This window comes from Rhea americana, unplaced genomic scaffold, assembly GCF_003343005.1.
Source record: "Rhea americana isolate MKP2758 unplaced genomic scaffold, rheAme1 scaffold_28, whole genome shotgun sequence".
In the NCBI taxonomy this organism is placed as follows: Eukaryota; Metazoa; Chordata; class Aves; order Rheiformes; family Rheidae; genus Rhea; species Rhea americana.
The window spans coordinates 5,020,435-5,045,364 of record NW_028186401.1 but is presented as its reverse complement, the minus strand read 5'-3'; the positions used below and the strand labels follow the sequence as shown (position 1 = coordinate 5,045,364).

The 24,930-nt window shown below is 43.0% G+C and overlaps 1 protein-coding gene across 1 annotated transcript in view; it reads right to left on the bottom strand.

Annotated features, from left to right (window-relative positions):
- Positions 1–24,930, bottom strand: part of AGBL1 (AGBL carboxypeptidase 1) — a 289,195-nt gene that overhangs the window by 89,628 nt on the left and 174,637 nt on the right. Inside the window, exon 22 of the mRNA XM_085308741.1 lies at positions 3,745–3,908. Within this exon, the coding sequence (XP_085164867.1) occupies positions 3,745–3,908 (164 nt within the window). The remainder of the gene's footprint in view (positions 1–3,744; positions 3,909–24,930) is intronic.

Here is a 24,930-nt window from a genome sequence, read left to right as displayed (position 1 = left end):
TTGTTTGTGCTTTAAGGGAAAGAAACTGTAGACTGAYGTCAGGAAGACACTTCTACTTGTGTAGCAAACTGTAGTTTAGTCCACTAAAGGTCTCTTCTACCTTTCTGTGGCTCAGTGGAGACAGTATACTGAACACAACAGACCACTGGTCTGATCTGGTGCAAGAAACCCTCCATACACATAGGATGCCCCCATTAGACCAGTCACATCCCTGACAGCTTCTGCAATTTACTGACCACTGCTTCTGACAGAACTATATACAGTGCACARCAAACAGCTTATGCCAGGGAAGCAGGCAGGACCCAGCCTGTTCCTCCATCTCCTTCAGAGCAGCATGGAAAGAATAAGGCTGCAAAACAACCAGAGACAATCTGAAGAAAGGGAAAATTAAAAGACACTTACAGATACAAGCCTTGACAGGTGGAAATGTTTGCTGTCAGTGGGAGATACTGAGGTGCCAAGTCAGTGCCACATACACCAGACACCAGGGCAAAGGGAGACAAATGCAGGAGACAAACTACAGAGATTTCACAACAGAGAAGACCTCTGACTTTACAGATTGTGATCTGTAGGACTTTACATGAGGGCATTTTATCTGGGAGTCAACTATATCCAGTGCAGGATTAACTTCTTGTTCCACAGTTTCACCCATCACCCAGAGTGCTACAGAGACAAGCACTTCAGAAACGCGTACGTAGGAAACATTAGACAGACAGATGTATTTAACGTAAGCACTGTGCAATGCATGACACAGTATAATTTCAGGCTGTTTTCAGCAAAACAGAACCCCACCAACTAAATAAAGATTCTATTTGCATCAAGGTTGGACAATACCAATCATTTTCTCTTGTCACCAGCGAGTACTTCTCCAATAAGAGTCACCGATATGCATAACCTTCCTTTGCTAGAAATGTCAGCAGGAGAGATCTTGGCACAGTTTTCTTTGGCAAAAAGCATTAGCTATAGTCAGAGCCATGGCTTTCTACCTAGATATCTATCACTTGTATTATTTCCTGGGAACAGGACAGTGCAGGTTTCTGGAATATAGATTGCTTGTGAGCTGTTTAAAGCCACCTCTGTTCAAGATGTAGAGAATATAAGAAAAATATGGTATAATGAATCCACCTAAACTTCACCTGCTTGATTTCTCCTGTGTTGCATCTGCAGGATCCCCAGGTCTGACTGTGTTTTAGCAAAGGTAAAAGTAATTTGGTATTTCCACACACATCTACTTTCACTCTCAGAAGTAGCAAATATATAAAGCATTCAGAGATACCATGAGTTTTTGTGGTAACCACAGAAGACAACAGAATGAGTTTTAAACTACCAAYACTCAATTCTTCTTAAATCAAACGATGGCTTTAGTCTGGGAGGCAACAGAGAATAATTTCCAGTGGTGTAATGACCTATCGTCAGTAAGCTGCAAGCTAAAGGAGGTTTCAGTGACCTCCTTGTGCTACCTGAGCAAGATCAGACTTAATATTTATGGAGTAAGATTAACTAAATGGTAAACACATATACCCTTCAGTTTCCTGCAGAGACCTGTTTTGATGGAGAATCATTTTTTTACCTCAAAGTTTGTGAATGGAAACGGAGATGTAGAAAGAGCTGTCCTCCTGCTTATAAGGGTGCCCTCTGTATTCTGCATTCATCCACTCATTCCTGTAGGGCTCCTATTCCCACTGAAAACAAATTATGCAGTTCTCTTGACTAGACTCACAGAAACTCAGAACAAAATACTCATTTGCTGAATCAGATTCAACATACTACAAAATCATTCCCAATGATATATTACTAAAAGATAGGATTAGTTAGCAAACTGCCCAGTTCCTGTGCTTCTCTTCCCCCTACTTCCTGCAGCAAGCTACTGTAACAGCGTATCTGAAAGTGGGATTAAACAATTTACCTGGTCCACAAATGGCAACATGCTGCACCTAAGCTATCCACAAACCTGCAATTTCACCCAGTGGTGTGAAAATGAACAAGTAACTGCCACATCAGCTTTCATCAGTGGATGATACGGAATTACTAATGCTGGAAAAACAAAGTGACAAGGAGGCTTTGCTTTTATCCATAATGGACACATTCAGAACAAATTGGGAATTTTATCAAGTAAGGTATTTTCTTTTAATTTTCTTTAAAAATATTTGTGATTAGAAACCTTCTTACTATTATTTTGGTACAGTTCTAATACTACACAACACTGAAAAAAAGGGAATGAATGTCCACTAATACAAACGCAGTTGAAGAAAATAGCAACAGAAAGCTACAAAGTTCATGGGAAATGCTTGCTGAGTCAGTGTGACCAAGTGACTTTTTTTCAGTATCTGAGACTAGTCAGGGTTAAATGTTTTCCTTCCCAGAACAGACATTATTTTCATGCAAAGGTTCTTCTAGCTCTAGTTCCACAGGAAGAGTGTTGATTTATATCTCAAATCATCTGCCTGGCCAGGCTTCAGTGGCTATTTCTAAAGACACACCAATGACTTGTCAAACAGCTATCTACAACATAGTTGTTTAGGAAACACATTAATTGCTTCATTTATACATTCACACATGCAACTTAGCACAGCTAACCCAAAGGAAGTCAATATTTTTCAGTCCTTTTTTTTCTTAATTTTTCATTAAAAATCATGAACAAGCTTGTAAAAATGGCTTACAGCATGAAGAACACACAGTGGTAATGACTTYAGTATTCATGAAGCAGGGTGGGGGGAAGATAATGGAAGCCCACTATAAGTTATGGGGGCATTTCTGCAACTAAAAAACTTGCACATTCATTAATGAAGTTGAGGGAACCCTTTAATAACAGACTTACTGGAGAGCCTCAAATCATACTCTATCGCTAAGTTCGTTTGTCCGTTGGTCTCAAAAGAACATCAATTTAATGACTGCACATAGGAATAGCAGGTAAGGATAACCTAGAAAGAGCGTATGTCTGCTTCACCACACATCCAAGCCGAAGAGTCCCATCCTGTGACATTTACCAAGGCCAAATTCCCCATATGTTCATACTGGGGTGATCTCACATACAACCCATTAAAAGAATAAGCTAAACAAGAGAATTTAGTGATTTGTAAAAGCACCTCTTAAATGAGCTGTAGTATCTTCACTTCTTCCTATATATCAAAAAGCCACAAACCTATGCTCTAAATATCTGCAGGACTCCATACAGTGAGACACAAGTAAAGTCCAGAAGAATCATCGCATAATCAGGCCTATAGATTCTGAATTTTGTTGACAAACTCCGTTATGAATCTGCATATTTATTGCCTATCCTGCAACTCAAAAAAAAAAAAAAAAAAAAAAGAAAAGAAAAGAAAAAAAAAAGGACATTTTCCTTGTAAGAGGTCCCTGCCATGGAGGATCTGAGGTGGACAAAACACCACCTGAGACCTCACTGAGCAGAAGAATGTCCCCTGCTGACAAATTTTTTCACAGTAGCACTATCCCCATGCTCTAGTAACCAGTTTTAGAGGAAAATTTGAAATTGGTAGAAACATATAAACCACGTTCCTTTCTTTCAGCTGTTTTACCACGTGGATGACTGCAGGGCAGGGAGCCACTGCTTAAGAAGTTTCTTCAGGATTCCGCTGTCTCTGTTTCCAGTAACTCTCAATACACTCCAGGTCCCAACATGCAGATCTCAGCCACGAGCAGAGTCATTTCTGTGAATCTAAGCCCAGAACGCATCCCTCCCAACTTGACTTACAGAAGAAGCCTCTGAATACTCCTATCACTGACCTGCGTGCTCGGAGGTCTGTTATCTCCTCCTCCAGATCCAGCAGGAGTGCTGCCTGTGCCATCACTTTCTTGCTGCAGGGCAAGGATTTGAGATGCAGGATGAGCAGACCAAGGCAAAACTTGCTTCCCATTTCCTCCAGTTCCTGAGTTCCCAGCTGCAGACCCTGATGGAGAAAGGCAGAAAGCCACAATGCTGAGTTCGAAATTCACAGGTGCATACAGACAAGTTAGTTTTGCAGAAGACAGACAACTCTTATTAATGTTCTTATTCATATTCTTTCATTCTGAGTAAGGGGTTCACACTTGCTACACACAGAAATTTTCCCTTAGAGCCATTCATAAATGCACTGACAGCTCTTTCTCTGCAGTAGCTACTCGAAAAGAGTGCTATTCTATTTTTAAAATAAGGAAGTAGAGGCAAACAGTTCAAGTGGCTTGATTACATTTGCAGAACTCATTGTAAGAATTAGGATCAGACCTTAGCAGGATCTGTCTGTAAATCCAGCTCTACAAATCATTAAGATTCATTTTTTCTTTCTCTCTGTTTAAAAGTCATCTCCCTAAGCAATGGGAAACAAAACAGCTCTGTGATTGTAAACACCGGGCAGTGGTAGAGATGAAAAGGGAAAAGAGAAAGATCTTTAACAAGTTATGAATAGTTTTTTAAGAAAATCAATAGCAAAGTAATTGCAAAATAACAAACACCTCTGAGGAATTTCACAGTCTATTAAAAGCTTGTCTCTCTCTCTAGCAGAGACATGCAGAGACAGAGATGCACAAAGAGAATTTGGATTTTCAGCATCATCTTTCAAGGGACTTCTCCAAACTGTGGATCAGCTGTCAGAAGCCCCCACTCACTACCCTGAGAATAGCCATAGGCAAGGTGTGTGCTCCGTGCCAGTGTGGCCTGTACTCTTGTGCTCAAACCTCTACTAGGGTCTCTTGAGAACTGACTTCTGCTCTCTGGACAGTCTCTTACGGTATTTTTATCAAAATACATAAATTCCTGACACTTTCTTCTCCCATCCTATTCACCTGCACCGCAAACTTTGCCAGGCAAGATGCAGGTACAGAAAGTATATCAATAATTGTTTTAATAAAACAGAGGGAAAAATTTATGAGAACGAAGGGTCATGAATGCAAAAAAAATGAGTGTTAAGCAGTTCTGCATAGATTCCTAAACATTTTGTTATTTTACTTTAAAATACTTAAGGTTCTTAGTGCAGTAGAGTTACAATGGGCAGGCAGATGCAGTGACATTTCTGAGCAAAAATATATGTCATTTCTACAGCAAAAGAGTTATCTGTTCAGGGGCCAAAAAATACAGAGAACATCTTGAGGCATTCCCTGGGGTGCATCTGAGGGCCCTGCTTCCAAGACCAAGGCAACACACTAAATGCCTATCAATCCRGGAGATGCTGAGCAGTGACTGCGCTAAAACTCAGCCTGTGGCTTTATGTTTCCTTCGGGCTTTATTCAGGATATGAAGAGGCCTCAGCAAACTGCGAGCAGAGAAATAATAATAATAAAACTATAATATACCTGAGAAGCCTCAGACAGTAATTGCTCATGCACTGAAGTTAGCTGCTGTATGATAGACCCATATTGCTTTGATACCAGACAGCTCAGGAGCAACAACTGGAAACCTCAGCTACAGGATTACGCGTTAACACACTTTATTCACTTGAAACACTGACAGACTCTTTTAAACTCTGCTAACTCAGATAATTCTCTTCCTCGCCTTCCTCCCTCTACTGCTTTCAGGCATAAGCTGAAGGTGTGTAGTTTGCCTCTCGTTAGATTTGAAGCTGTTGACAGAGCAGACGGATCAAACTAATGTTACTGACAGCATCCGCCTGCAATACAAGGAGCTGATGCAGTGGTTGGCAGCCAGTCCCATCTGGATGGCTAAAATGCAAGCCTGGTGTCTGGGCATTTCTCTTGTAACTGTGCAATATAAAAACATACAAGAAGAGAGTGTGGGAAATGCAAGACAGAAGAGAAGAGTCATTAGCACCTTTGGTTTGGATAACACGCTGGTAGGAAACACCCTTCCACGGCAGCGAAGCTGCGCTGCTCCTACGTATAGTGACAGTACAGGGTCTGGTTGCCACAGCCTTACAGGAGTAAGCCGCTTTACCCTGCCTCATCTCCCCGCAGCGCCCTGCCGGTCCGGACTCTCTGCGAGCCCATCTTTCTCTCCAGTACGATGCTCTTCAGCTCTGCCTTCCTTTGGGCACATCCCGCCGAGCAGCAGTGCAAAGACTTCCAAGCCAGCAGCAACCGAGCAAATTCTAACACAGGAAATAGCATCTCTGCAGCAGAACACKGCAGACAAGCTAGCCAGCCCTAATTAGCTCAGGGACACGCTAATAAAGCTATCCAGCTGTGAGGATCAGCTCCTTTCTCCACACAGTTACGCTCTRTTACATGAAAATACCAGTCTGGACCAGCATCAGCTTGATGCCTCATGCTCCACTGCACAATACAAGTACGTCCACTGGTCCCAGGGGCCCTCTCAGGCAGCCTTTGGGGCATCTTGATGTGAGATAACAGATTAACTGTTCCCTGGCTATCGCAGAGAAAACTTCTTAACAACCTTTGCTAATCCCTTGTCATGTTTTCAACCAGAGCAGACAGCATGGGAGGAGTCGATACCTAATCCTCTCCAAATCTGGGATGTTTTTATTTTTTTTATACTATAGAAGCTAATTCCAGAGGCTGGTAATAGATGAATGAAGTAAATATTTAGTCTATTAACTTCTAGTCTAGTTCAACCAGTATATTTCTTGATTTTTCTGCCAAAATTGTTGCTGAGGTAGCACCTGGGGCAACAGGAKGCTCACCTGGATCTCCTAACGGACACACAGTCACAGTAACAGGAAACTGAAGAGCAGGGAAAAAAAGAAATCCTTGACRTATTGTTTGGCCGAGACATTGGCAATACAATTATTATTAACTAAAACTGGTCAAATCATATCAATTAAAAAAAAAAACACAACTAGATGTTTCCAACATCTCTCAAATTGCCCTCAAAATGTTTCACAGAATAAGTGCCAAAGCAATGGAAAAACTTCAATGTTCATTACTCATATGCTTTAAAAACTCCCACAGCCAAATGCAGCAATAGTTTCCCAACATATAGATACTGTTAAAGAAGGTAAAAGGACTTCAGAAGTTAAATYAGGAATTTAACTAGGTAACTAGTTAAACCAGAGCCTCAACTTAAAGAGTTGGAAGATTATTAATAAACACAAATAGACAAAAGATTATTGAGACAGCAATGGTTTCCTGGATTCAGAGAGAAGGGATCCCTGGCACACAGCAAGGCCACCGCAACATTTTCTCACACTTTTGCTCGCTTATTCAACCTTGGGGCAACAGCTTTTCCCTGCAAACTCACTTCCAGTCAGTGCATATCCATACACACATACAGAGTATTCTCTCTGCATCTCAATAGCTTTGCACATGCACAATGGTTAYGTACCAAGGCTGGGTATAAATAAATTGACAGTCTGGTTTCCCACCAGTTCCATCAGMAAGCTCTCAGTCAGAATACGAATAGAAACCATTTAGAGGCTGTAGAGGATAAACCAGGGAGCTGAGTGAAACATTTGGTGCCCGGTACRTCTGCAGCCTTAAGTTTAGCTTGGACCAGATCCGAAAGATACCATCCTTTCATCCCCTGCGAATCAAAACGTGCAGGCACACGCTGGGGAAACTGGCTGCTTAGGCGACTAGGATAGTAGGGAACAAGCCAGATCTTCTCATGCTCCAGAGCTCCCTAAGCAGCAGGTACGGCACGCAAAAGAGATGGAGTGGAGAGGACAGGTATTTGGGCCAAAGAATTTCAAGAGGATTAAGTGAGCAGAAAAGGCAGAGGATGCTAGAAAAAAAAATAGGCTAGGAAAAAWTTCTAGATAGAAAGATGAGAGGGACTGGAGTTAGAGAGAGAAGATAAAAGGAAGGGAGAGATAAAAGGATGAGAAAGAGGGTAGGGTTGCTGAGGTCAGTGGATGTCAGTGTAGAGGAACGAAAACAAGAGGAAAGCTAATGGGATACTTTACAGCCTTCTCACTGTAGCAGAGGTGCGCTTCACTCCAAATATCTTGTCCTCGTTACATCTGGTACTTTGACATACAGCAAGGAAACAAGGCCCAGCTTGCCTTGAACTCTCTGGCAAAACTTTTGCTGAACTCAGCTAGTGTTTTGCTTGAGCTGGGGCTGAGCAAACATCTTGGGAACAGAAATAGAGACTTTTTTATTATTTTTTTTTAAATGGACTCTTTACCTAGGTAAAGATATGGAAATCGTAAACTGGATTGTTCAGGGGATGGAGTGAATGAGAAGAGCAAATATTCCTTCACCCCTTCACCCCTCACCTGCTGAACAGAGATCCAAACTTTCTTCTCACATAAGAGCTAGGGATTCAGCAGAGAGAAAAATTTGTGCTGAAATTTTACAGGCCAAATAACTATTTGGATTAATTTTTCCAGGGCTACCACGGAGAGAGGATCACTTCAGCCTTCTTTCCCCTGTGCTGACTTGCCTTTTGTCTGGTCCATCTCCATACTTTTCCCTTTTCCTTCCCACTCCATCCTCAGCATGCCGTAAGCTCATAATACATTGGAGGAGGCAAACAAACTCTATTAGAATTGAATTTGCCAGCCTTAGCTGACCACTTACTTGGCTCGACCACCTTACGTCAAACTCTGCCATCTCATGATTCCTGTCAATAAGCAGCAAACTATTCTGGGATATGGATGCTGGGTCTAACTCTCCACCATCTCAAAGCCCGCATACTCATGCAGAGCAGTATCAGCTGGGTATTTCCACACCCATTAGATAATGGGTGGAAGCAGTGGAGCAGGTAACTGGCAGTGGTGCAGGTGGCAGAGAGCCCAGCTTTGTCAGACTGCTTCTTGAGTATGACTAGGACAGACTGTGCTTTATGTGGGGCATAATCATAAAAAGTGGCTAACTCGGGAGTCAAAAAAAAAGAGAGAGAGAGAGAGAGTTTCCCCCTGGACATACACAAACCTTACAGGTGGAAAGACACTATTCCTTCCAGAGCTCTTGCTTTCTAGTAGACTGGTACATTGGTTTTCTGTCCCACTCATTATCATGTGAAATGCTAAGAAGCTATTTTTAGGCTTTGGATGGACCTGGGCTATCATTAACRTATTACCGCTCTCTTCGCGGACACTGACCAATCTTTCACTCCTTCCCCCGGTGCCTTTTCAAACGTAACTGAACAGGCTGAATGAATGATATGCCAGGCCAGAACCGAGCGCTTTGGAGGAGCATGCACTGACTCATACCGACTGGGTCAGGAGTTTATTAAGTTCTGATCCAAGCGTTGCAGGCAGCTCTGGGCAGGAGAAGTTTGCCTGCACAGTGCAATCCAAACGGTTACCTGTACGCTGCTAATGCACAASTCTCACTTTACTGAGTAGTCAGTTATTGCATGCGGAGGAAGCAGGGGATGACATGCGCTTTTGGAAGCAACAGTGAGGACAAGCCTTTGATAACAGACAACAAAAGCAACGGGCATTACCAGTGCTTCCTAAAGRAAAACAAACTCTGCTGCAGGATATTTAAGCCTCCTATTTGGCTGTCAGGAAAGTGAACTAGGGTCACACAGGGACTCTGGGGCGGTGCGATGAAACAAAGCTCCCTTACAGAAACGGCAACCAAGTGCTTTATCCAGGAACACACTTCCTCCACTGGGCTCCCAGTATTTGCTTCAGGTTAACTGTTATTACCCCATCAGACAACGCCTTGAAAAATTCATCAGTAGTATATTCACGACGTTCGCACACATACAGACTTTCTTCTGCTAGCTGAAAACTGTGCACCCTCGCACAAGCCACAGACAGGTTGCAGCCTGAGGTATCTAAAGATTAAATGCAAGATAGAGCTTTAAGTATACCTGAGAACCTGTGTCAAATGAATTTGCTTTAAAAAGCAGTCTGAGAAAGCAAGAAGCCGAACTTTTGCAAATCCTAATTTGGCAGCCTAATCCCTGGATTACTTTGCCTCCTTCTGCGCTTCCACTTAGAAGTTTRCCTGTGTAAATAACTTCAGCATACAGAAAGATAACACGAATCTCGGCCTACCTATGCCTAATTTTCAGCTATAAATTTATCCAGTTTGGCCATTATTTCACTACAGGAATAAAATGATTTCTCAATCCTTGCTGGTGATCATATCTTGAAATAAATTATTTTATGATGCTTATAATTTTGTTCTGGCTTATATAAATGTAGATGCTATTCATAAAGTGTCTAACCTTTTTTTTTAAAAAAAAGAAAAAAATTAGTAAGGTATTTGTCTTCATAATGCTATCCACAACAGGGTTCCACAGGTTAATTATGTGTTATATAAAGAAGTAGTTATTGCATCTTAATTTCATGAAGTGCCCTCATCTTATTGTATTACACTACACCATACCTGGATATGTTTCTGTGTGGCTTTCACTGCTTAAAGTAACAATACTGGTAGCTTCCACAGTACTTTCTATCATAAAAACTCCGTGTTTTATAAATAGCAACGGGGGAACCTTGGATCCTTTCCCTCTCACCCCCATGAAATGTGTGCTATTCTTCCCACCTCAGAGGTGATGAAAATGTGGATTGACTAAAATGTTACAGCAAACATAGTGTGCTTGCCTGCTGGTCCTCCATCCAAAAGGGGCCCCAGAATCATGGTACTTCTCACGGTTGCACCAACACAGGGACTGAGGCCCCTGGGCCAGAGCAGCTTTAGTGAAAAGCTGGCGCAGCATGACTCAGCCATCGCTCCACTCCGACATCCYGCCGGTCACTCCGGCCCAGCCGCACTCTCCACCCCACGTTACTGCCAAAGCCCTGCTCTCATGCCGGAGCATCGCAGAGGTGAGGAGGGCAGGCAGAGCTTCATCTCAGCCTAGCAGCAACCTCACGTCAGGGGAGAATCCAGCGGGGCAGCAAGCCTGCTTCCTGCTACGCCTCCACCAAATAGCCACAGCACTGCGAAGCCTCCCCCGACACAGCGCTAGCACTACAGCTGCACGCTGCTGAGCTCTATACACTGCACCTCTTTACTCCTCCCCTTTCTAACTCAATAGCTCTGCTATCTCTAATTCTTTCCTGTATTGAAGTTGCCTTCCAGGCCACTAAACACTTTCATGAGCTCTTCCTCACCCCCCTTCATCACTGCTTTGTCTCTTCCAGAGGAAATGACCCATAACAAACACAACACTCCACAGGAGATACTACCATTCATTTCTATAGGGATATTATAGCATCTCCCAAGYCTACCTCTGTCTTTACACATGCTGGCATCTTATTCACTTTTTTCTTTAGTGCTGTTGCTGCACACGGAGCAGACATCTTCATCAAGCTGTCTTTATAATAGTTACTTATTTTTCCTGGATGGTTSCAACTAATTCAGAGCCCAGTTATGTGTCCGAATGCTTTAAACCATTTCTTCAAACGTGCTTTACCCTGCCTTTSTCTATGTTTCATTGCACATTCTGGCACCCGTGATCTTTCAGTCCTCTTGCTACAGTATAATTTACATCAGCTGCAAAAGGTGCATCTCATACTTTTTCTGCTCTTTGCCTTCCAGTATTTAAAAACACCAACYAATTCACAGATAGCTAACTGCAGTCATCTCATTATCAGTTTCTTTCCATCCCAAGGATGGCACATGTATCCCACTTATTGGCCCAGTCTTTTAACTAAGTTTTGACTATACAACTAGTTCTTTTATATCTCATTCCATGACTCTGATATTTTCTTGATATTTCAAGAGGCTCTCTTATTACCTCTGACTTGTCTAGGGCGTCTAACAATCTGCAGGAAACTGAGTCTTGATTTACCCTTGGAAACCACATGTGAAATTACGCTATTTCACCTTCATTCCCCAATCTCTTTACCTCTTCCCTCCCCAAATCCACCATATTATAAAGCCCTTCACAGTTGCTGTGGTTCCTTGCCCCTGTGTTACTCCAGTGCCTGTAGCCCTGCTACTGGTGGTTCTCCCAGCCCTCTGGAKAGGTCTTTAAACATAAGGAATCATAATTAGCACCTTGTTAAACATGGTTTAGACAGTCTGCTATCTAGCTTACTGGCCACTTTTTATGATTTTATCTTCCCCAGTATTTCAAATCCTTTGATCCTCTGTTCCCTCATAAATCCTACAGGAACAAAGCCAGGGTTTGACCTGACTCCGTGATTTATAGCATTGGCTGAGTATAAAAATAACACCAGCACAAAACATGCAAGCACTGTCCTCTTGTACAGATGAGCCAGCGCGGTCCCACAGCATTCTGCTCTGTCCCCAGCCTGGCTGCCTACCAGCTCTAGCAATGCACCTGTTTCCTAGTCTGTTGCTCCAGGGCAGCACAAATAGCTCTAGAAATCATCCAAAACTTGGCCTATATAATTCTTATTRTTCCAGCCCTGAGTGCCCCGTATTTTCTTCCAGAGCCTTTTGATCATCCCTTGAAGCACACTTCTCTTCCAGTTTCAAGCCTGYTCTCAGTAAAATCACCTGTTTCCTCCAAAACCTTCTGCCAGTGGCCAYAGAGCAAAGCTTTGTGTGCTGGTGGTTCCCCTGCCCAGACTCCATCAGACAGCAGTCTCCCAGGAGAATGATTCTGTGCTCACATTCAGATTCACAGAGATTTCCATGAAATCCTCTGTGTGCTGCTCCCCTTAAAACTAACATCAATTAAGGTCTTCATACAGTGATCCACAGCTGAGAGTAAGGGYACAGAGCCATCTACAGCTCCATTACCTACAGCTAACCTTTTATGCACCATGAATCCATCCCCTTCTGCTGGTACAACCCAAGAGCCACATGGAACTTTTTCCCTAAATTATAAATGACTCCTCAGGCAGTTTTTTTCTCCATATCACAAATTCTCTTTGGTCATCTTCAGCAAAGACCATCAAAGATGGGCTCCTCACCTACTGCTCCCTACAACCTCAGGATTGGTGACAGAAAGCCACTGCGATTCTACAATTGGTGTTTCTGAAACAACACAGGAGTCACTAATTTTCCAAGCCACGGGCACATAGGAAAGCACAAAAAGCATCTACACCCAGCTCAGGTCAGAAAGGAAAGAGACAGCATAGAAAGCTTCCCCCATCTTTGTAACTTGTTCCCTTTGAAAGTGAAGGATGGCAGTACAAGCAAGGAGCTTGTTGGCTGTTTTCTTACAGGTGTCAGGACAATATTCAAACACAGGACCTTTCTTGCTGCTTGTCACATTTGGTAGAAAAACAAGCAACAACAGTGAAAATCTGTCCTTTTTTTTTTTTTCTGTCTCTTTTGAATACTCTGTACTTGTCACCTACAGACTGGCTGATAACACCAAGGGTAATTCAGGCAAAAATATTGTAGAGCTGTCTTCCACATCTGCTTTAATAYAGATTCACGTAATGCATGTACTGTAGTAACACCATATAGGGAGGCCACAATGTTATAGAATATGTAAGAAAATTGGATCAACAAGAGATTTTAACAGAAGGCCCAAAATGCAAGACACTGATCATTTCCCTGGGAGGCTGTGTGAGGAGGGACATCCTGAAACAAGTCCTCGAATGTGCAACAGAATATCAAGAAAGTTCTCAGGTGAGACAGGAAGTTAAAGGTCCATTTCATTGCCAACCCACTTGTCCAGTAGTACCGAGTAAACTGACAGTCAAGATTGTTGATTGGTATTTTTACTTTCCTTTTGGCTGGAAAAATGATTATTAACAGGAAAAAGAAACAATGGAAATCAAATCTCAGGGCTGTACTTTATTACAGGAGAGTTGGACCTGCAGTGCTTGCTCACAAGCAATTGAGTAGCAGTATGCACGACCTTAGACATTTGGACTTATTTACTAAGGAGTAGTATCTGTTAGACCTGGCAGTTAGACCCAGACTTTTGCAAACCACCTATAAATCTTTTCCCTATAATCCTACCAGCACAGGCTCAGTTTAATGTCTTCACTTACTGTGCTTTTGGAGAGAAAGAGACAAAAAAAGAAAACCAGGTCTTTGAAGACTCTAAGGAACAAGCTGAAGAAAGGGAGACAAGATCAGAGAGACGACGCTARGGTGAAGGGGAGGAAGCTATCTCCAGCAAGTAGGATAACTGACGTGACTCGGACAAAAGCAGCTTACRTTTTCCCCGTGTTCTACATTAGATATCTCTATTGTGGCTTTTTCAGAGACTAACAGGAAGCAAATGCACTATAGCTAATCAATGCTTCACTTCCTAGAGCCTCAGGTGAGAAGCATAAAGACCTTGCAAGAATAAACTGCAAGTCTCTGGGTCTTTGAAAATCTACTGACCATTCACAGCAAAGTATGCAAACCTATTTTAGTAGAGATGACACTGACTCCATATTATGAGCTTTCAGAATTTCTCATCTTGTAGCTGTACTACCTAAGAAAATTTGCATAAGAACAAGCTTTATTTTCCTTAGGAGTCCTTTTCAACCTGCTTTTATGATTACCACCGAAAATGATAATCCTCTGTTTGTGACATTGCAATCATTTCTACTCCAATCAAGTGTTCTGTCAAAAAAGAAGGATTATTGTTTGAGTTTGGGAAAGTATATAGACCTTAGGAGGAATAAAGTAGCCAGTCTCCAAGCAAATGACCTTAAGAATAGAGAAAAAAATATAAAAACAATACACAATAAGATCTTCCATTTCCAAAAGGTATTTGATGATCTTTAAGTTCATAAAAACTGATGTTTCCTGAAGAGGTTTGTGTAACAGAAAAATCAGCAATAGACATTTCTTCTCACTATGCCACTCCAACATGCACAGAGATTTTTCCTGTGGAAAAACTAGCAGTGTTTTAAAACTAAATTGGAGACACGTACAGAAAACCCACAGTAGTGCATGACTCCATCCTTTTAGCACTGTGTCTTGTGAAGAGGAGCATCACTGCATATGGTTCTGAATATCAAACAAAATATAAACTCTTGCCTCTGGCAGCTGCTCTGAAATCCAGAGAACAAACTGTTAAAAAGAAACCTTTTGTTTTGCCTTTTTTTTGAAGAATATGATTTAGCTTGACTTTCTACAGAACAATTTGCATGGGATTACCCACAATGCAGTGTATTATGGTAATATGCTTCAACCTCTGATGCATATTTGACAGTGTTAAAAAATCTGTCAAAGTAAAAATAAATGATACAGGAAAATGATGATGTAAGACAGGATGGTAAACATTCTGCACTTGTGTAATCTGCCAAAATTCACTCTGAAATTGGCCTAGGAAAGAGAATGAGAGTATTGTGCACTGAAAACAGCTTTAGGGAAYGTTCCCAACTCAAGCAGAAAACAATACCTGACTGATACACAGACGTAATCACAAAGGAATAGAAAATACAACAGACCTAACAGAACTAAGAGCCAAATAGGAGACAAGAAGATATTTCCTTCATTTCTTTGACTTCCCGTTGGGTAGCAATCTGGAAGGAATCTTCCCTCTTGCTGCCCATGGATGGTTCAGTTCACTGCACTTCACCATAGACATTCACTCACTCTCCCTTCTGCATCTCTCCAAGCCCTGCCGCATCCTCCTCTCATGTTGTTAGTGATCCTCAATGTACTCCAGACAATATCTGTGTTCAGAAGGGGCTGTCCTGAACCGCTGAGGCCCAAAACAATATCAGTCACAGAACCCAAAACACAGTCATCTCCTTTCCTCAGTCACAGATGGCTACTTAGCCCCTCAAAGCAGGAGTAGCACCAAGGGAGTAAGAACTCCCTAACGTTTTCCAGTATTGGTCTTTTACTTCTCCACATAAAAAAAGCTGTGAGAAAACAGTATCAAATGMAACCCTCCTCTTCAGTCAATTCCACCACAGCATGTTCCTAGTAATTCAAGTAATCAGATATGACTCTTCAAACGCCTAATCAAGGATTACATGTTTTCTTGGTAACCAGTGAGGAGTCCTTCAAGTGGCCAGGGGACCTTTCTGCAAAGCCCTCACACAAAGGAGGGTAAAGGAAAACAGTGGAGGAACCATGTGTAGGGCTGGTTGAGCAGAAGGGATACAAGAGAGAAGTAGTGTTTTCCACATAGCTCTTTTCATCAGGTCTCTTGGAGCTTAGTCACCAAAAAATGAACAAAACAAAGGATGAGGCCAAATTATATTTGCTGAAGTGGAGTTGTAGAGATTAGTGTAGTAATTAATCAAGACAACCATGTCAGCAAGGGCTTGACCTTTATTCCTACCCTAGTAACAGTTTTGTCCCTGGTGACTTTCAGCTTGCATGCTAAAGCCATTTAGCTACACACTTCAATTAATTGCAGGATACCCTCTGGGAGGAAGAAGAACGTTACTGCAAGCTGCAAACAGGGAAGCTGAATCAAATAGAGGAGGAGCAACTTAGTCAAGGACAGTTAGTCAAGGGCACAGGCAGAACTGGACAGAGAACCCAGAATCCCCCTTACCCCTCACACTCCAGTACTACTGCTTACAACAGTACTGTTTGAAGATGTTAATCTAGAATTCTGCCATCAGAGAATAGCAGGAAAGAGACAAGGTCTCNAAAAAAAAAAAAAAAAAAAAAAAAAAAAAAAAAAAAAAAAAAAAAAAAAAAAAAAAAAAAAAAAAAAAAAGCTATCTTAAGCTTCAGTACTTTTTTTAAAAAAAACAATAAAAGAACAGCAACACATGAAACCTACTCTTCCCCTTTCTCCTGGCACAGTCTGCCTCTTCAGCAGACATGCCATCCATCCCCATACACCAATGAGCCTGCAGTCCCTTATTTGATTTGTCAAAGAGCAGGTTTACTTTCGGCTTCTTGAGTGCCAGCGCTAGGAGAGATCGGTGCCGCAAGCCTCTCGGCACCCCTCACGCTGACAAAGAATATCAAAGCTCTCATAGGCATAGCGGAACGGTGGATAGAGGGGCCCATGCTATCCCTGCACAGCAGCGACAGACGGGGTGGAATCCGCACAGGCTCAGGAACACTATTTACAGCCACAGACTTTGAGGCAATAGATGGACTACAAAGATACGAGAGTTCGAGAGACAGCAGCAGTATTCAAGGATGGTAGCAGATAGATGCAATGTTGAAAGGTGTCTACCTCTGTCAGAATAACTGCTGTTACAGTAACTGAGAACCTAAATCTATTCTTGCCTCCCAAGCAAAGCAACAACTCCTTAAGCTCTGTTCCTTAAGGAGATCAGGCAAAGCGAGCACGAATGGTTTATGTTTGTGTATTAGATTCTCAGTCAGCATTTTTGCTAGTTAAGAGCGAACAGAAGCCTTAAATTAACAGTTTAAATTACAAATTTCAGATCTATTGAGTACAGCCAGCTGAGGTCTGCAAATGCGTGACTGAATAATCCCAAGTCTCCTGCCCCAAACAGACGAGGTCTGGTATAAAGTCTGGAGAAGATTTTCCAGGGTTTATTTTTGGCAGCCGGATGCAGATTCTGAGAGGGAACAGCAATCGAGAATATCCAGATGTGATACTCTTTGATGGTCAAATGAATCAGACTGTTGGGACCCTGAGGGCACTAATGGGCCTTTCTGGCCCTTACTGGCCTCACCTAGGGCCTCCACTCACAGGCCCAGGAGCCCCATTTTGGCTCAGGCCTGGGCTATGTTGTAGATTGTCACAGGCCAAACAGTCTTGTCCTTGCGCAGCTCTGGTTTCCTAACCACAGCCACTGCAGGGGCATCTGCCTGAGCCAGGAGCCACAGGCGTCCTGCATTTCTTTAAGTTTACTTTGAGTAAAGGATGCTTGAGCAGTCACACTCACTGTGGGGAGCAGCAGTCCCATTTCTGAAGGTCTGTTTCATCACTGCAGCAACCTTGGAGGGCTCCATTTTAAATTTGCCAGAGCCCTCGCTTCCCCCCAGGTGTCAGGGCTCCCCCTCCGGCACAGTCACCCTCAGCTACCTGGCTGCTCCCACTAGCTGCAAACTCCCCACCAAGGGCCTGGCTCTCACAGCAGACACTGGCTGATCCCCCTCAGCAGCCCATTAACCAGGCAAAGATGGTGAGCTGGTGTCCCCCGCTCAGCTGAGCGCTCTGGGTCTCTGCAGAGCCAGGCCCCACGTACCAGGCCACAGCAGCACCCTCTTCTCCAGAGGGTGGCTGTGGCCACCACAGCCCCTCGGCAGCCACCGGGCTGCTGCTCTTGGATCCCCCGCACAGAGTCTTGGGGCAGGTAAATTTAATCTACTGCCAATTAACAAAGTTTCAGTTATCAGTTTGAGTATGAAGAAACAAAGGAGATGAACTCTTCAGGAAACGTCTGTCCCTCCTTCCCCAGGTTCAACTCCAGTTCGGTAACCCCTATCTCCATCTCCGCTCGCCTTCGTCTCCCCACACGTGTCACTCACGCTGGGCAGGCGACGGCGGTGCAGGAGATCAGCTCCGTGCCCAGCGTCTCTCCCCACCACTGTCTCATGCTCTTTTCTTGCACTGCGCCAGCCCCTCGGAGGATCCTCCAGTGCCCCCTTTCCCCGTCTCTGCTGGTGCCTCCTCTCACGCGTGTCCTCCTGCGTCTCCTCTCCTCAGGAGTTACTGCCCCTCTGAAACACRCTTTGGCAGAGGTGCCCCACAGCCAAACCCTGCCCTCTACGCCCAAGCACGGATGCATCTGCCCTCTYGCAGCCCTGCCCAGCCACCGGCCCCTCAGATCCAGCTTCCTGGCCTGACCTCGCACTCGCCCTGCGGCTACGGACCTGCCAGGCGGCCGTGGGGCCCCGTCTGGCACAGACAGCCTTAGCCCAGTGCCGCTGCAACCTGGAGCTTCAGCTTGTTACCAACACTGAGGTTTATGGCTCTCAGGGCAAAATCTGCTCTGCCTTGGTTTGTGCTAGCCACCATCCCATGGCCCCTGGCGGATCAGGGCCAGATCCCGGAGGAGCAGACTGGAGGAGGATCGGCGCTTTGGGATGAGAAGGAGAGCAGATGCAGACGCCTGTGACGTGCACTGGCGATAGACACCAGATATTATCTCCGTTTCTCCTATTGCTGTCGCTGGCCATAATTCTCTAAGCAGACACTCCAAACTGTCCATCCCAACCCCAGAGGAGCRACAGGGCAGATGTAGCTGCTCCCCCTCCATCTAGTACGAGCTGCGCTGGGCCTGTCTGGCCCTCGCACTGCAGCTCTGCCACTCTTGGCTTCAAGCCTCGTGTTGGGAAAAATCATCTCAGACAAGGGACTGCCATGAAGTTGATGGAGACTGGACTGATGTAACATTTTTCCCCATGTGCCTCAACATGGAGCTTACAACAGCTTAGGTCACTTCTAGATTAAGACCCACTTCACTAGCCTCACTTGAGTGAGGCCTTCTCCACAGATAACTAACACATACCATTTCTCAATCACCATGTTTGAATTTGGTTGAAAAGCTTTCCAAAACCAAATAAACCTTTTAACTCCAGATGCCAAGCTCATTTTTGTTAAAGTCAACGGAGATAATTCTCACTAGAATCCCTTTCTTCTTCCCTAGTTGTGTTTGGCAAACATTGGTTCTAGTGAGGAAAGCTGTTTCTGGGCTTTTATTAGCAAGTCTTATGTTCRGAGATTAAAGGAAAGAACTAGCTGTCAGTGGAGAGAATGCTAGGCAAGACTTTCAAGAAATGCCTTTTTCTGCCAAATTCTTACACACGTTTTCCAGGGAAAAGAACAGGGCTCTATTAACTGCTATTAGCAGAGGTCACATCTCATGATCAATGAGAAAAAAAAGGCACATAAGAAGTTCTCTGTTTCAGACTATCAACTGCATGGTGCCAGCCATGGATGCCCTTATACACTTGTTTCATTTGTGGCTTTTCTTTCCCAGAGGAAAAACCCAATGATCCTTAGTCACAAAATGATTGAAGTTAAACAAAAATGAGTTGGAGATTCAAGGGAATTTTTGTATGTTGTATTATCTCCTAATTGGAACTCTRACATGCACTTATCAAATATGTTTAAATATAATGTTCATACACACACATACATACACTCAATTACAGATGCATAAGGATGCATTTCTGAGCTACAGGTACCATTACAGCACTCTTGTAAGCATGTAAGCAAAATCACATGTTCATCAGACACACCAGCGCACATTCCAGCGCATGTTTTCACATGTGAAGGTCTCAGAAGACAGGTATTGGACTACTACCCCTACTCAAACACACTGGTGCACAGAAACATCCCATCAAAACAAACACTCACCTAACRTGTGATTCAGAAAAATACAAGCAGGCAGTTGAATGGAAGCACACTCAGGTTCGTATCTGTTTCTCCGGTAAACTGTACCCATGCGGTTCATGAATTTATTAGCATCATGCTAATAATTTCTAGCAATTAGTATTATAATAGCCAAATACAAGAACTCAATGAAGATCTTAGTCCTTTGTAAGTGAATTCATTAAACCCAGTAATATTTGTCACCCACAATAAACAGAAGGATAGCACAGAATTGTTTTCTATTTCTCAGGCATTTGCTTCAGCATAACATGGATTTATTTGGTAACAAGCTAGGAAACAACACAATAAAAATGACTAAATGGAAACATAAAAATTAAACCTCTTTACACAGAGCCAGGCTGAGAGGTACTATCAGACAGACTCTTCCAAACTCATAATAAAAATCAAAAATGATTTGCAAATGATTTAGAAAAAAATATACCTCATTCTTTTCAATTTCTTTGTATGTGCCTCTGAGTGAACATGGTACACTCGCCAGCAAGAGATAAGTTACACAGGCTATGGTCACGTGTCACCATAAACCAGTGCCTTCTGCAACAGTGACAGACACTGCTCTGCCCACACTCCTCTCCACCCCGCACACTCCAGCCCCCTGCCTTTATAGACGTGGGCCTGAGCAACACAACRGTTCTCTCCTTCCGCAGGTACAGTTCCATCACTTACAAGTTTCTCTCTCTATTAACYCTAAAATTATTCCATAGCCCCTCAGTCTAGTGTCAGTATTAAGCTAAGGAACAGAAACATCCAGCTACTAAAAACATTCAAATCCAGCTGTGATTGAACATCTCTTCTCAGAGCTCAACTCCRGGGCTTCTCCTCAAAACCCACTAAAATTATGCACAATGAAGTTATGGAAAGGTCTCAGTTCGGTCCCCACAGGTTTGCTTACCAAGTCTGTAAGAGCTGTGAGCACATCCATTCACAGAGGCATAACATTTATTCATGGGCAAATAGTAAGCTTGCAGAGGCACATTCAATGAGTCTCATGTGGAATTACTCTGTTCACACGTAGAATTATCCTATTCATGTAAATTACTGCTGTTTTTCTCTCCAAGTGGAATGTAAATTCTGTAGAGACTGAATTCTGAAATTTTGTAGAACAAACTGTTTTATGATCTTACGCGGAAAAGAAGCATCAGTATGCCAAGGAGRAAAGCAAGGTCTGAAGGCTTTGTTGTTCTTTTTATTTTTTCCCCTTCTCTCTTAAAGTCAAAGACATATAAGCAAGTGAGGCATATTTGGAGTTTTGCCAATCCTCTGTAGCCTTATAGAAACATGGGTGAAGCTTCTGGTAGTCTTAGGAGGGTTTTTACCATCTCAAAGAGAAGACCATCAAATACTGATTCTGCCTTTTGGGAAGCTTTATATGGTTTAGATTCTGGGTGAGGAATTGTAAGAGCCCACATTCAATTCAGTTTATTATGGCTGCACAGTCTCAAGTGAAATCAGTGGAACTGACCAGAAAGAGCAGGGTATTTGATGAAGCATCTCTAGAATTGAAATATCTACTATTCAATGCTCACAAAATAAATCACTTTTCCGAATTCTATCATTATTTATTCCAATCAGTCAGGATCCCCAGTAGAACTAGCCTGACCTTAAACACCATCTGGATTATGGACTGTTATTATAGTCTAAACAGGCTGAGAAATGCCACATGCTTATTCTTAGGATGTGTGAGCAGATATGAAGACAAACTTGTATTACCATGAAGCTGCTCTCTTTCAGGCCGACTCTTTTCTAAGCACCTTTTCACATGCATTCAGAAGTTGCCCAAGTTTTATTCTCTCCCAGAGAGCATCACAAAAGATTATTCCAAAGACAGACAGAAATCCTGCTAAAGTTTCTCGCCCTTTCTAGCAATGAACTCACAGAAAATATATTATTCATACTGCATCAGTCAAAGCAGACAGTAAAATATTAGCTGAATACTCTGCAATCAAGCATTTGCCCCAAAGTAGCAAGTACCAAAGGGGTAGACAACAGGGCACTGCCTACACATCCATACGGGATTGAGCACCTGTGAATCAACTGGTCAAGAGTACTTAAAKGGGGTCTGAGTCTTTCTTAACACGTTTATTCTGCTTTCTGTAAACATGCCCTCTAAAACCCAACGTTGTGGCAAATCTGCACTGGAAATGGTCTTGCTATGCCCTGTCCTCCTCTGCCACAAAATCCAGCTGTGTCATTTTAACTCTTAAGACAATTGTGCCTGCACTGAGAAAGAAGTTTCTAAAGAGCCATACAAGACCCTGAAGAAATGCAAGAAGAGTCAAGGAAAGCACTGTGCATTCCTTTCAAACTTTTCATAAACCCTAGCTCAACAGTAATAAAGAAAGGTTACAAAGAATGCATCATTTCCCCTTTCTCTGCAACATAGCTGGTAACATCAACTTAAAAGAACAGTCTTGACAGGCCTCACCTGTTTTGTTTTGGTTTCCACCATGGCACCTGCCACATCAATAAATTCTCATTGCAGTGTAGAGAGGCTGCCCTAGCCTTCTGGCCCAAGCTCAGCTGGGAAGAGGGGCAGGACAAGGCCTCAGAAGGCACCTATCTCCTCCGCAGAGGGTAGCCCACAGAGATGCCCACAGGACAGCATGCAGCACAGATCTTCCTCCTAGGCCTGCATTTGATAAAAGATCACCCAGGAAATGTGATTTTTTTTCCATGTGAACAGAGGTATTGGAAGCTAATCAAATCTGAACTTCATTACTGCATGCATTTTCAGTCTTCATTTAGAAATGAACTTCTTTTCCCCTTCACGAGCTACTACAGACATGCACATATAGGTTGTACAAGAAGGACAGATTTAGCAGGAAGACTAAGAATTACATGTCCCTGCCTTCTTCTCAACCCTATCAGCACTACCAAGTGTGGCACACAGTGTCACGTGATAGCACGATGCCACACAGTCCATCTCATTTTAGCTGTATCTATCCCAGTGTAGACCCAGAGGTCACCCTATATGCAGTTGCATATATATATATATATATATGTATATACATACACAAGATACACATACGCACGTATTTAGAGCAGAAAAAAAGATGCARATTACATATTTTTCATCTACATATAAGCAGAGATAAACACACRCACGCACCCTTGCACACAACTTCTTCCAATCATAACATGAGAACATATCCTCTAGAGTGCATAAAAGCACAAATTCAGGCATAGTGGTACATAAACCCACATCAAAAGCGTAATTATGTACATCCCATTACTTACASATTACGCACCATTGGATACTGGCAGGCTTACACAGAGCAGACCTCTATACTCTCACAGGCACACACACACACCCCCTTCCTGACCTCCACCTCTAGGAATGCAGGAAGCCTGGGAATCAATAACCACTTACAGCCCTTCAATCCAACACTGTCCACTTCGTTCTTCCCTCTTTATAGTGACAGACAAGCTGACTACAGATAGAGGACATCAGTATGCAGAGGAGAGAGGCGGACACTGCGTCAGCATAAGAAGCAGACAGATACTACTGAATCTGGTAAAGACCTTCTTGCCTCCTGCAACAAATTGAGCAGAGAATCACTGTCCCAGAAGCTTTCTACTTTATTCACATGACATCAGTGCAACCAAACAGAACCAAATGGGGCAATACCTTGGGCCATTTGCCTGAAATAACAGAATCATGCATGGGAAAATCCAGAAAGAAACTAGTGAGCGTATCTGTTTCCTAAATCCAAACAACGATCTTAACCACATAAAGATGTGTAACGTGATCAGTATCACACAAACAGCTTGATACCTAATCTTGCAGAGGAAGCRGCACGAAACTAAATACAGATTGGACACAGCAGGCTACTTTTAAAGTTATCAAGGTGCTTAGCTGACCTTTTAAAATGAACAAACATGCAAATATAGTGCATCCAAAGGTGTCAATACCTCTATGAATGTATCTTAAYTCATCTTGCAGTATCTGGAATATCTGAACAGCTCATCAGTATTCCTRAACTCTGACATCAGTTCTAATCATGTACCTTCATCACAGCCCACAACCTCACTTGAACAACCAGAATCTGAACCTCCCAGAGCTACTCAATCTCAATGCACAATTTGACTTTCTCACTGTATCTTTATTCAGAGATTTTACTCCCACGTTATGAACACATCCTATTGTTCCAAGTCTGAACCTCTCCTGGGCAGAGACTAGCGTTAATATAATTATGGTTGTTTAATAAATGTATGATGTCTGCCAATCTATCTTGCTAAGTTAACCACAGGAGTGAATTTTGCATTAGTCATGACAAGGCCTATTTTCAAAGTTGACATTTAATATCAGTTTCCTGTACAAATCATACTTCAGGGTATGCAAATCAAAGGATTTGGTGAGTATCTGTGAGGCCTGAATGTGCAAAACCATAGAAGCAATTTTTCCAGTGGGCTGCAGATATCTAGTCTATGCAACACATTTACAMAGAATTGATCAACTAGAGAAAAAAAAATTCAAGTCATTTCAGTGCACGTGGCAGGCAGTGGGGGGTGCTTGACTCYGAAAAAGCTCAAACATTTTGACCCCAGGAAGCCTTTCCAATCACCAAACATACYGGCTTGATCAGAAACGTAATCTTTCTGTCACTTCTTCAGAGCCAGCCTGAGCTCTGTTCTCAGATCCCATTTATTTCATTCTTCCTTCACTAAAAAAGACAAAAAGGCTGCTCTTAAAGGTCACTGGGAAATCAGTGTCCAGCTGCCTACTGCAAAATCCATGTGGGCTGTCTGGTGGCAGGGACCACAAAAGCCCACCAAATACCACACATTTTTCTCATCTTTGGTGAAAGGGCTCATTCTAGCAGCGTAGGCTACAGCGCTGACTTCAGCTGCCTGTTTCACTTGGGAGCAGGACAGCTAAAGGTTGCGAGCAGGTTACCCAGGTATCACAGGCCTGTCTCGGTCCATCATCATTGCCAAGCAGTGAGGCACACGTGCCC